This window comes from Cheilinus undulatus, linkage group 18 (assembly GCF_018320785.1).
Source record: "Cheilinus undulatus linkage group 18, ASM1832078v1, whole genome shotgun sequence".
Classification (NCBI taxonomy): domain Eukaryota; kingdom Metazoa; phylum Chordata; class Actinopteri; order Labriformes; family Labridae; genus Cheilinus; species Cheilinus undulatus.
Window position 1 is genome coordinate 26,926,125 of NC_054882.1, and position 14,214 is coordinate 26,940,338.

A 14,214-nucleotide genomic window follows, 5' to 3' on the forward strand; every position below is an offset into this window, starting at 1 on the left:
TACTGCTTAGATGAATGATATCAATAAGAGCAATGTATGCATCAGTTAAACATTTTCCTTAAAATAGATTTTATGTTCAACCACAAAATAATCACAGAGTTCAGGGAGTTTTTAATTCATTGATCCTTTACCTTTTTGAAAATCAAAACGTAAAAGTTACACAGATATTGGTGATTTAACGATCAGAGATATCAATGAACACCATTGCCAAATGATATATTTCACACCATAAATACTCAGAGCACAGACGCAGGAGATCAGTCACCTGCTCCTGTCTGCAATTTATCATCGAGGGACCAATTCTGACACACTGATGTTCATAAAAACACATACCCACTTTGTAACCAAAAAGGGGAGGAAGGGACGGGGGGGGGGGGGGGTCACACTCACTGATGGTCGAGTCACGTGATGGATGTGAAGCATGCTTTACCTTTACAAACAGATCGATGAAGAATGAATGGGAACAGATCAATAAGTACATTTACAAATGTTTTGGCAGGAGCACTGAGGGAGGAGCGGCGTGTGGGCTAAAAACATGGATGGCTCAGGTATGTCACACATGTGAGGATGATAAAGAGTGTTCAATCAGAGAAATATTGACATTATGATAATGAGGTAGTAGTCAGCAGGGCGCTGCATACTTTATTTTCAATGGTACTTCGGCAACCTACTGTATCAACGCTTATATATTTACAGACAGCTTGTAATGTAAGACATGTTCTCTTTTACTTGACACAGTGTCGTATTGCAAGGTAAATAGAAAAAAGTGAGATAAGAGGAGTCGTGTTATTTATGAGTATTATGGCTGATAGTGTTGGGCTACAAAAGTCTAAGTGTAAAGATTTTATGCAAAACTTCATTTATTTTGTACTTTTATTGAAACAAGCACACTTTTAATCTCAGAGCAAATCAACATGTTTCTGATTAGAGATCAAATATGTCACAGAACTTCTCCCAAATCTAAGTCAAAGCATGCTCATAGCATGGTTTCAGTCAGAATTGGTCCCTGTTGTATTGCACAACAGTAAAATAACTCCTCATCACCCTCTACAGTGAAGCTTGGACAGCTGCTAGTTTAAGTTGGGATAATCGGGTGCTGGAGTGGGTCAAAGCACCCTGTGTTGTGTGGCCAATCAGGCAGCAGGATGAGTGCTAACCATTGATATCAAAAGCATGGCGGCAACTCGATCCTACTGCAATGTCAGGGATTCCTTTGATGACAGTATCATATTGTTGTGACAGCGCCACAATTTATCACATCACATAAAATCCTTCAGTAGTATAAGCATTCCCCCTCACACGGAGACGAGCGCAGTGGACTCCAGTGTTACTCACACCCAGTGCAGTGGACATAGAGCTAAACACAGAGGGGAGATCTGTGTCTCCCACCAGAGATCACACCTTGTACTGACACACTGTTGTACTGCTGCTGACACTTGATTTCTTGCATAGCTATTCACATGTGCACGCTCCGGCTCTCCTCGCAGATGCCTACCTGCCTCCTGGCCAGAGTGGAGGGTGTTACCCGCTCTGCACCGGCCGCTGTGTCAACATGAGGTCAAGAAGAAGTGATCCACGTGTCTACTGTACTCCTAGAGGGAGGCTGTGCAGACAACAATCTCCTGTTGGGTTAAAAATAAACCCAGCGTGAAGTGCCACCAGCCTCACTCTGCACCTGCCGTTTACCTCCGTTTGGTTGAAGCTCTATAAACGTGGGCGTAGCTATTAAAAGAAGGGAGGTGTCTAAAATGGTGAGAGCAGATGCTGGGCACCTTGCTCCCTGTGTGTGGGATGACTCTGCCATGGGCTTAAAGGGCCCCAAAATAGAGCGGCTGACATATGGGCCTCTGATTGTTTGAACATGGAATCTCCTGGACGTGTGCCACACGGCATAAATCCTTTGATACCAGCAACACCAGACCTGCTGATCATCTTTCACCTAGCCTGAATCAGGGCCATCTATTTGCATGCCAAGAGGCAATTTCCCCAGCTTTAACAATGACCAAATTTGGAGTTCAATGGGTCGCAAGAACAGCAAGGAGAGGAGGAGAGAGTGACAGCAGTGCAGTGGTGTGTCAGGCTGGTTTGACAGCAACAGCAGCATTAAAAAGCACATGAAGGATCTGAGTTTAAACCCCCCACAGCTCCCTTTATTGCCGAGTCATTACAGAATAAGACGACAGACTAACTGTACCTGCCTATGCTAGTTTGGTTAAACATGGGACCAGCAAGTCTTCCAGTGTGAGACAGATCCACAAGATCACACGGCTTACTGCTCTGAGAGGTATATCCAAGTACATTTAAACTGATAAGAGTTCACATTTATGTCGTTTTTTTTTTCCAGGAGGAGAACAAGAGAAAATGGCCACCGAGGTCACCAGACTTTAAACTGTACACTCAGTCTTCCATCAATAAATATTTACATGTCCTGGTCAAGTCCAGGCAGAAAGACAGATGGGAGACACACAAGTCTGTGGATGTCGACACCTCGGCCGTCTTCAGAACAGCTTACAAAGAAAGGCTTTTTCTTTTATCAAGATCTGGCAACTACTTGTTCTGAAGATGCTGAGGGGCAGCAGGGTCCTTCTTCATATACAGCATGACCACTGACAATTAACAAAAACCAAAAAAATTATTACTGTACATAGTATTTCTTATATATTTTAAATTAATCTGCATCATTTTTATATTTATACTAATAACCAAGTTTTGTTCTTTTTTATTCACTGTCCCATGTTCCAGGAGGGGGAGGGAGGTCAGTTTCTCCAGCCAGCTCAGTCAGTAGAGGGGTCTCCCTCTCCTGGCTTTGTTAACATCTCTTTGTGCCCCCCCTCGTAGATCAGACCTTGGCCTCCAGCATCTCCAGGAAGAGTTTGTGCATGGGCACTTTGCCCTGCACCTTGATGCTGTAAAAGTGCTGCACAGCCTTTGTGGCCGTCTGCCGCAGCAGAGGCAGCGTCATGAGCAGCTTGCCCGCCCGCCGAGGATCCTCCTGGTGCTGGCTGCTCTCGTAGTCCTGCAGGGCCTCGTGCAGAGCGTCCTGGAGCTTCTGGACTGCCTCCATGTCCTCTATGTGCATGGAGTCTGAAGGGATGAGAGCAGAGACAGGAGCATGAGGAGTGATGGATTTTCAAATATAAAAATAAAGAAGTAACTTGAAGGAATTGTAGTTTACAGCAGGATGTGAAATGGATTTTTCTAAAGCAAAATGAAATCTCATGACTGATCTTTACAGCTCTGTCACAAGCAGGAGGGGAGGCAGAACATTATCAGTGTAACTCAAACACTGACAAGATAAAGAATAGATCATAAAAGCAAAAAAACAACATCTGCTTTATTGTATTTATTTATATATTTTTCTTTTAGGAACTGGGCGGGACTTTCATGTGGCCCTTGACCAGTGGGACTGAAAATCAATGCTCTCCTCCTGTAACAATGGCATGAATAGCACCCAATCTGGGCTGAGTGAGAACACATTAAACACCTCGCTGATCCAAAGGACAGATTGTTTTCCAACAAAATAAAGAAAAAAGGGGCTCCATTAGAGAATTGGACGTTGTAAAGAGGCCTGAGAAGAATGAAACACATCTTTTGAATTAAATTTCTGACCATCACTTATCAAAAAGCAGCTTTTAAAAACTGTCAGATATAAAATCTTCAGTAAAAGTGTTGTATTGTTTCTCCCTCACAAAAGGCCTTTCTCTCTGTATTAAACTGAGAACTAAAAAATGAGTTTCCTCAGCTTCAGTCAGCCTAATTCTCTCCCACCTCCTGGCTGATTTTGGAACAGTCTACAGTTTCAGTCTGGCGTCTCTCCGGTGTTCTTTGCTGCTATAACGTTTCGCTCCATCGCTGCCGATTTTTACTGATCCTACTGTACATCATGTTACAGCTCTCCTCTCTCATTCTCGCCTGTTTCTACCTCCCAGCCTCTCTCAGGGACAGCCCGGGGGTCGTCGTTTTCTCTCACTGGTTAACCGGTGTCTGGCACTCCGGAGGCGGCGTGTCATTGGCTGCCTGACTCGTCTCACCTTGGCGCTGCATATTTTACCACACGGGACAATAAAAGGCAAAACAGATTTCAGACTTCGCCCCAAATTCATTGACTGGAACAACTGTATTCCCAAGACCTTGAGACATTTCTCACCCTGACGGTTTTCAAATCCACAGTGGTAAAATGAAGTAGGTCGTTTCGTAAAGTGAATGTGGGAGGGAGGGAGGAAGAGTGGGGGAGGAGGGGGAACAAAAGGCAAAAAAGAGGAAAAATAAATCTGAGGATGTAGTGTGACATAATTATCTCTTGTTCTTCCTCCTAACAAACAGCATTTTAACAAATCAAACCAGGCTTTTCTTCTGTTTATTTCACCACAACAAAAACACCTCAACACAATCGTGTGTCTGTGTGGAGAAAAAAAAAAGGAATAATAATGAAAAGACGGTGAAAGCTCAACAGATGAGCAGGAAAAGAGGAGAGGAGACAGCGAGCACGCAGCTTGTAGTCCTTGGAGGAGGGGCAGACTTAAAAAAAACAACTTTGAAGAAACAATTTCCTCGCAATCCATCAGTGAGCCCACGTCGATCCGATTGATAAACTGCTAATTACAAAATCAATGGCTATGAATTTTCACAGCTGTCAGACAGAGGGGCTCCCAGGAGAGCGATCTCCCCGAGACCTTGTTCTAACATTCTGGACACCCTCCTCCTCGACCCCCAGCTCCCCCCCTCCCAAAGACCTGTCGTCTGAAAGCAAAGGTCCGACATCAGCATTTTCATTTTTCAGCCGGGGACAAAACAAGGGAAAGCGGCCCAGTGACCGGGGCGTGCATTGATCAGAGCGGGACAGGTCCTGCCTCCTCAAAAGGAGCCTGTCGATAGCAGCGTGCCGTCTCGGCATGGGAACAAACGAGGCCTATCACTCCCTGATACTCATTCCATTCGACTTAACACATTTTATTGACAGCCCCTGTGCTCCTAATGAAATGCTAAATTTATCTCCCGTGGCTGCTGTGCCCTGCAGCTACTGTTATGGAGGTAGAGAAAGAGAGAGGGAGGGTAGGAGAAATACCACAACACTGAAGGTGTTCAATTAAAAACGCTCACTCCTCCATCCCTCTTTTTTCTGCTCACACACACTGCCCTTATCTCCTCTCCATCTCTCCATCCTACGCTCCAAACTAAAGGTTACACCGAGAAACTCTGGAAAAAAATAAGAAAAATGTCATTCCTGAATCTGTGTCAGACATTATCTCCCTGTTTCTGGATGTTATACTGTCCAGGGGACAATACTCAGACACACCAAAACTCCTCACTTTACTTTAGAAAGTCTAAATTTAAAGTTAAAACTTGGGAGGATTTTTTTTTTTCATTTATTGTGGGCAGATACATTTTTCATTAAGGCAGAGAAAAACAAAAAAATATGCTAATTTTTATTGCTCTGTCTTTACAATGGCTGAAAAAAAATCAGCAGCATATTATTTTCAGCTGTTCTAACTTTTATAAAATGTATGTTAACATTACTTAAACCAGGGGCTCTCAGACTTTTCAGCCTGAGACCCCCAAAATAAAGGTGCCACAGACCGGACACCCCCATTGTACCTGAAGGTGATGGAAGCAAAGCTGTACACAGCCATGCACATTTAAGAACAGTCATCTACAGACTTTTTAAACATTGCTTTGATTAACGTGTATATCTAACCCAATTAATATTTTATTATACATTTAACTAATTTTAAGCATATAAATTTATAAAAACTGGTAAAATATACCATTTGAATTCAATTAAAAACTATTCTTTATTTTCTGGAAGGCATATGGTGACCCCCTCTCAGTGTCTCACACCCCAAAGGGGGTCCCAACCCCCAGGTTGAGAAATACTTAAAATAAAGGAGAGTAACATGAGATCTCAAAATAAGAATAAAGGACATTGTGGGGTGAAATTAAGACTTGTATATGAAGCAATCTCTAAGTAATTGTAAATTAGAAATTTGACAACAGATACTGTTAAAATAAAATATTTTTATGTTAATTCAGTCATAAAACTTTCTAAATTAAACCACAAACATTTAAGGATCCATCTCATGTTGTCATAATTTTATTTTAGAGTTTGTAAAATATCTTAGATGATGATAAAAAGCATTACATAGATCGCATATAAAGTCAGAACTCCTCATACCTACCTAGCTACAGCTTATATGTGTGAGCCCCACAGGTGTAGGTGTAGGAGGGGTGACATGCATCGCTTTGGAGGGGACTTAAATTTCTTTTAGAGTGGGGGGGGTCGGGGCTCCTCCCCCTGAAAGTTTTCAAGGCTTAACACCGGTTTTATTTATTCAGGTGCATTTTTATGCAATAGTTTGTCATGAAAGTGTTTTTATTTTTGTAGAAGAGGAGAAAAAAAACAATTTGGCCTATTTTATCTAAACACAAGTTTCCTATACACCTTTAACAACAAATTTAAGACTTTAAAGACCTTTCTAAGACTTGAACTGAGAAAAATTAAAACCCTTTTTGCACAGTAAACTGTCAAACATGAAAGCCATGAGTTTTCTCTGTACACCAGACCAGGGCTGAATTTTCTGATTTAATGAACAGTTTATGAAATGTTAAATGGTCTTGGGTGAAAGAAATTTTTGGGTCATGAACGCCCAAATTTGAACACTCCTGGCACATTTAATGCCTCTGTTCTATTATTATGTCGTATGGTGATGTTTATCATAACACATTTTAGCAGGTTTGCTGAGCCGATTCTGAACAGTCTGACTATTAAAAAGCAGAATAAATAATTTTGTCAGGGATGACCTGGTAAAATAAGGGTGGGCTGCACTGATTTTTAAGTGGGCAACATGGCAGCCCAGGTGTTAGAGAATTGGTAAAGTGTTTCACAACAGACTATTTATCACAGCGAGCCAGATTAAATCAGAGAGGGGTCTGGGGTCCTGCCCTAGAAAATTTAGAACATCCAAAACTGAATTCCTTGAATTATGGAGAATATTTATGCAACAATTTGTTGAAGCAAATGATTAAAATCGTACAAGGTTGGCTAGAAAACAAAGATTGGATAAGGATCTTACTTACTCAAAGTGACTTCTAAAATTAAAGACCTCTTTCTGGTAAAAATCAGACTTTTTTTCCCCCTTAAATTTCAAATGTACAGTATAAGATAATTTAAGACTTTCCAAGGATCTACAGGGATCCTGTAAATACTTAAATGTCAAGTTTTTCCCTCCCGCATAAATTTTAACACTTGTGTCATCATTTGCAGTCTTATTTATGCAAAATAATGCAAACAGAACAGATATTTGCCACTTTACTTTTGATTATCTAAATTTTAAAATAACAGGGATTAACTTGAAAAAGCTATTTCCTCCTGAAATTCAACATGAGTATATTCAGGTTTCATATTTGGTAAAGCTAAAATGTTCGGCGTTGTAATCTGTGTTGTTCACCCTCTTTCTTCATAAAACTCTTCATATGAGCAGTAAATGGTTTTAAAAACTCCACAATTCCTTTCAGTGTTAACTCTACTGTAACCTTCTCTGTGGGGATTTTCCGATACCTTTTTTCCTTTCCGATACAATACAGATACTAAGGTGTTGGGTATCGGCCCATACCGAGTACTGAGCCAATACCAATGTGAACTTTCTGGACTAACTGTGCAGAGTAGCAAACTATTTTAAACCTATATTTGACTCAACAAATACAATCCTAGTGTACAGCATCTCCATGACCCTAAAGTTGTTTTGCTGCTGATTACTGAGTTTTATTTCTAAATATTAAAGTAACAGTAATACAGGGGGCTGAATCACAGGCTTTCCCTCTCTCTTATGCTCTACTCAGGCACCAGGACGTGATTACGGAACAGCCTGCAACTAGCTGACAGGCCCAAACAAATATGGCGGTTAGCATTTGAGTTAGCATTCGGGCTAGCGGTAATAAATGATCGGAACTCAATTAAAGTGGATAAAAAGACATTCAATATCAAGATTAATGCTTTGGATTTAATCATTAAAGTCCCCAAAAGTCACACGAGTTCCAGGCTTGCTGAAAATGCTGCTGCAAGGGATTCGAAGGCATCAATAGCATCAATGGGACGACAAAACAGCTAGCTTCAGGAGAAAACAAAACAAGCGATTTATGCTTCAAAAGTTATTTAACTTTTGATAAACTGTCACTTTTTGTCATGTATGACAGTGCCGGTCTGGAAGGCGTTTTATCACATTCTGAGAGAAACTGGCATTCAGCCACTAATCTTTTCTGCTACAGTGCGTCTTCTAGTTCCTATATGATGCTCTGAAAACGGTAGCCCCTATATGACGTGCTTTCAGGCAGCGAAGAAGAACTGATTTCTGGCTTATAGCCCTAACATTTAGCATGGCTAAACGAAGCAAAATATAAATCTAAACCAAATGGTATCGGATCAGTGCATAAACTTGTGTACTTGCCGATACCAATACCTGCATTTTAAGCAGTATCGGACGCATTTTCAATACTGGTATCAGAATTGAAACGACCCTGCTTCTTTGGTATGTTGTTTTAAATCACACACTAGAACGCTGAAACCAAGATGTTAGGGCGCGAAATACTACATGGTCATTAGGATAAACTATTATAATTCTGAAAAGGGAAAAAGACAGAAAAAATGAGGAAAAACAACAAGAGAACACTGTTCTGTCCCGTCATTTTTGGCAACCTTGCACCTAAATGCAGCTCTCGTCTCATCCCCGCTCTTGCAGAGTTCAGCTCAATCCTTCAGTCAGGTCTTGTGTTACCAGGACACAGGGACAGAAGGCTGCAATTTTATGTTGGTGTGGATTATGTGTATTTGACATGATTCTTACATAATCTGGCAACTTTGGTGTCCTCATACAAACACAAGATGTACGATTCTGTGTTTATGAAAGTGTATTTCACCCAGAGCTTTGATAATTACAGGAGTTTCCTGGGAGAAATGACAAAACAGGAGATGGCCCAGAAACAACACCATTGGCAGGTATGATACTCCTGTTCAAAATTTTGCATTGTTTTTATTAAATTGCAAAAAAAATTCACTCGTATACAAAATAAGAACAAGACAAGGCATATGTCCAAGAGGTGAAGAGAAACCAACCTGAGTTGGCGAGAGCGATAGCCTTCAGGGTGACAAACTCCTCCTTCTCCACTTTGAGCTTCTTGCACTTGCGGACCAGCTGAAGGATGGAGACGTAAAGGTCGAGCAGACCTGTCAGCCGCGAGTGCTCCTCGTCCATGATGTAGTCCTCGGCGTACACCAGCTCGTCCTCGTACGGCAGAGAGCGGAACACGATGCTTAGGATGAGGATCTCCATCCAGGCGCTTTGCAGCAAACTCATCTGATCACCCAGAGAGAGAGAGGAGAAACCTGCGAAGAAAGAGGGGAAAGCTGTGAGCAGACAGACTGAGATGAGGACTGAGCCTCTCTGTGAACCCGACTTTTATTACAATAAAGTATAAACGTAGCAGGCAGCACTTTTAGTTGATCAGTAAACCAAACATGACTCATGGCAGCCTGTTTTACACGCCAAGGCACATGTTAGCGAGTGGTGTTTAATTTTAAATGCACAGAGGAAGGTCCTCTTTGAAGCCGTGTCAAAGCTCTGGAGTGGGCTTTACTGTAAGTGACGACAGTAAATCGGTGCAAAGGTCTGCCATACACAAAGCCATGTGGTTACCCCTTGTATCCTGTCACACTTGTATTGGTGTGAGGGGGGATTAGCACCGAGGCACATTCTCATTGGAGGGGTGGAGGACATGACATGCACTGTGTAGCAAGAGAAGGTGATGAAAGAACGCACACTCCCACACACATAGCAACGTGCACGAATGTGTGTCAACCAGAAAACAGACACACGTGTGCACGAGGATCATGACACCTCGACGTATGCACATAAATCCATACACATAAAAGAGCGCACACACACAAAGAGCGGCAGGGTCACATGGTTCAAGCTTCGCCTGAAGACCTGCTTAAACCCAGGGCTTCTTTCGCCAACAGCAGCTGGAAGAGCTGAGACCAACGAGCACGGGCACATCAAACCTCTGTTATTCCTTCAACACGTCAACATGTGCTCAGAATAGAACACTGAAGCATACTCCAGAAAAAGCAGCAAAAGCTTTCTAGAAGTTAAGACAGGAAGAGAGTGAGGAAAGATAGCAGAGAGATCCTGATCTCATCCTTTCACCTACCCTTCAGCTGTCAATAAACTGCATGAATCCCCCTCACTGTCTCCCACCCTCTCTTCTCTTGCCTGCAGGCGGCCCACTCTGACAGCATATTAGGCTTTTCAGCTCCACCCCTGATTAATATGATTGCTTTAACAAGTTTGCTGTCGCCACACTTCCTGCTGAGGCGTGATTAAGAGGCGACAGATTACAGTATTGACCCAGACGCCCACTGCACCTATGCTGCACGTTTTCTCATATGTACATGAAGTGTTTCACCCCAGTATGACGTTTATCCCCTTAAAAGACAGCAAAATGTGGAGGAACAAGAGACATGATGAGGAACTGTTAGAAAAAAAAGAACGGCTGAGGGAGAGAGAGAGATGGAGGCAGAGAGAAAAGGAGTACCTGAGTGTTCAATTTCCCTTATCGTGGTGATGACCACTGCAGGGGAAGAGCTGCAGGATACATTAATTAACAGATTGGGATCAGAATGTGAGGGCCTTCACATTTTGAAGGGGAATCAATAGTCAGTAGAATAGAGTGCTAACAGAAAGGTGCTGCTGCCTCACTGGACTGGTCAGAGGTCTGAAGAGCCCAAATTAGACCCAACAAAGCAAACTGCCGAAAGCACTCAAAACACTCGGCTATTATCAGCCGAGGCAATAAGCCATATTTTGTGAAGGCCTGTGCCATTACACACATCCAGACTGCATCCCAAAAATCTTCTGTTATGTTATTTCCTTGTCTGCATACGTGGCCATTAAGTCGGACAGAATGTGGACTGGCCGGAGGGAAATTGTCATGCAAGCGTGGACGCGGTCTTGATTGCCGCATCAGGTTGGCATCACAATCACAGGCGAGGCTTTGTCTAGCCTTTTAATGCCAAGGAGGACTGAAGCGGAACTAAAGCGCTGCTCCCAATGTGACAGCCCATGTGAAGGCCTTGTTCAGGGCTTGTTGGAGAGGCTTTAGAGTCGTTCTTGTACGGCAGACACCTCTCAGCCATATGCACACATGCAGCCCAGCAGCCTACAATTACCTTTGACGCTAAAAGTCCTTGAATTTAATCCAGTGTTGTGAGATGGAGAGGTGGTGTTTTTCTCCGGCTCCATCCCCTCTCTTCAGGGCCTAAATTATCGCTCCAAATGGGATCTCGTGTCGTTGCCTCGCCTTTTTCCACTCAATTTAATCGAGTAATGAAGTGACTTCCCGACTCCGCAGGTCACACTGCGCTCCGGCCGCCGCACTCTGAAGGTGGCCCGGTTAAGTGCCGTCGGAGTGGGTGATTTCCTCTAATGAAATATCAATATTTACATCTTCATTTCCAGCCCACTGCCTTGGCGGGGTTTGACCAAACATGACACAATATTGACCAAATCAGAGAGGCCTGTCTACATGTTTGAAGGGCCTTTTCCACTTGGCTGCTGAGTGCTCTGGCAGATTTCTGTCAGAAAGTCTTTGTATACAAAGATAATAACAATGCAGAGTTTTTCTTTGTTCACTTTCACTTAAGCACCATGCTATAGTGATCACACCTCAATTTTCACTTTCAAAATACTAAATTTAAGATAAAGGGAGAAAAACCCTGCAGGAGAAAGAGGGAGAAAACAACAGAACATTTAATATCCACTAACTGCATCAGCACATCATCATTCATGGCTCAGAGGATGAAAACAAGACCCCTAAAGACCACAAACAGAAGCCAAAAGCATCATCTCTTTCTTTATCTACCCAGAAGCCCTGGGCTGTGTGCAGGAGGGGGCAGCCCAAACCCACAGACGGCTGCTTCAAACCCCTCGCAGAGATTAATCAGAGCACCGTTTCATCTGCCAGAGCTCAGGACGGTCCAAAATGAAATGCTGGAGATTTCTGTTGAGCTGGAGTTCATATTCTATTAATTTATTATTGTTTCCCTCTCCCCGAGGGCCATTAGCGCAGGTAATAAAAAGAGATGTAATTACGAGGCACGGTGGCCCCCTCCAGCTGCAGCCCCCTCGTAACTCACCCTCAATCAGACAACAGAGCAGACAGAGAGGGAGAAAAAAATAGCGAGAGAGAGAGCAATGGAGGATAAAAAAGAAGAGAAGATATGGGCCAGAGAGGAGGGAGATAAGGAAGAGAGAAAGAGACCGGGAAAAAAAAAGGTTCAGAGCATGAGGGGGAAAGGATGAGGGAGATAGAAAGAGGAAAGAGAGTAATTCTGGCTGGACAGCGGCTGATCTATCACGGCTGGCTATCAGAAGGACAAGCAGGCCCTGAAGACTTCTGCCCAGCGGCAATCTCACCTCAGCCAAGTCAAGTGCTCTCCGGGCTCCAGTTGGAGTAAAACTGCCCCTAACAGGACCCCAGGGGTTCAGCTCGTCTTTTTTTTTTCTAACCTCAAACTGAGCTGAATGATCACGCTGCCATAAGCTTATTCTATATCAAAGCTGAAAGAGGACAAGAGGAAACTGCACCTATGATTTGTATAGACTCCTCTGATCAGGCAGAGAGACGCTGAAGTGTAAGATGAAGAACCAATAGAGGGATGAAGGGCAGTTGTAGCAGCTTCATAACAATATGGGCAAGTGGATCTGTGTATGCGTTTGTGCAGCTTTCAACCATGATTCTTCTTGAATCACATGACAGTGTCAGGAGAACCCAATCAATAGCCACTTGGTTATAAATTGCTGCGCTCGACATAAATAATATGACCTGCAGTCCAGCTACATGTACGACACAAACAGGGTAGTTTGCTGCAAGCTTTCCCTGGACAGTGATTTCATGACAAACACACTTTTTATTATCGAACAAAGCAAACTAAATAGACCCGGTGAAAAAGAGGATGACGACTGAAAATTAATCTTGTTTTTCCGGCTCCAGTGCTCACTTTCAGGCAGGTCAGCACAGTTATCTGCCTTTTTTGACATGATAGCCAGTCCATTATCCCATAGTAAGTAGCTGGGGAATAGGTGATTTGACCAGTAGCCTGTGAACGTTATGAGGTCTGAAGAGTGTTAAATACAGTAATCCCCTTGTTTTAATCTGCACCCTATGACCTCCTGACCTGATGGAGGAGTCTTTAGCCGTCCCAGGGGCCCCACAGCTCGATACTGAGGGTACATATCTCTGTTTAGCCCAAAGACCAGGACGAATGAGGCTTTAATCATTGCTGTAATTACACATAATTTATCTCCGCTGCCATCAAGCAACACTGCTTAATGAGGGATGGCGCTCTGCTGATGATCTTTTAAAGGCACTTCAGCATTTAAGGAGGGATTTATTCAAAGACTCGTGTTTCAGTTTTTAACTGGGATTTTTAAGGAATTGCGTTCCTGAATGTACCTGCTAATGTGGGACAGTGACTACACAAAGCCCTCCCATCGTGCCTGGCAGATGTCCCTTTCCTGGCCCTGCATACTCCTGCCTGCCTGTCTGACTCCAAAAACGCCCCCATCTCAATCTCCCCCAGGTTTTTTTGCCTCCTCGCCGCTCTCCTGCTGGGGTTCAGGCCTCAGCATCCACCTGATTGCTCAATCTATCTTTATCTCCTGTGTTGAAGCCTACGTCAGAGGGTAAATTGAATATACTAAGAGCTGTCTGTTGGTGTCTATATTTAATAAAGTGCACTGATGAGGTGCTGATTTATTGCCGGGCAGTATTCACACTCTATTACAAGGAGATTACCCAGCTTGAGTGGGATCAGGCTGGCAACACAGTAAGTAGATTTCACAATTTAATGGCAAAGAGAAAACAGGGGCCCGGAGGGGGGTTGGAGGAGGGTGGGCTGAAGGGTGGCTGATTATGTTGGAGGGTTGAGCTGACACAAACACGACAACATACAAGAGGTGCGATCTCTTTATAACGTCGTTGCCTCCATGCTAACAACTTACACGCCGGGCGCTTGTCTGTCAGCTGTGGAGCTGATGAGCTGGAATCCAATAAAGAGCAAATGATGAATATTCCCAAAACACCAGTAGTAATAAAACACAATTCATACAAGATTATTTAATTAGATTAACCTAGTCCTAATCAGAGACAAATATTGTGGAGGAT

General features: G+C 43.2%; 1 protein-coding gene across 9 annotated transcripts in view; it reads right to left on the bottom strand.

Annotated features, from left to right (window-relative positions):
- Positions 1-200: 200 nt before the first annotated feature.
- Positions 201-14,214, bottom strand: part of esrrb (estrogen-related receptor beta) — a 50,410-nt gene continuing 36,396 nt past the window's right edge. For all 9 annotated transcript variants that reach the window (XM_041813438.1, XM_041813433.1, XM_041813439.1 and 6 more), the window contains 2 exons: positions 9,107-9,376; positions 201-3,084 (listed from right to left, as the gene is read on the bottom strand). In XM_041813438.1, the coding sequence (XP_041669372.1) occupies positions 2,840-3,084; positions 9,107-9,376 (515 nt within the window). In that variant the 3' untranslated portion in view covers positions 201-2,839. The remainder of the gene's footprint in view (positions 3,085-9,106; positions 9,377-14,214) is intronic.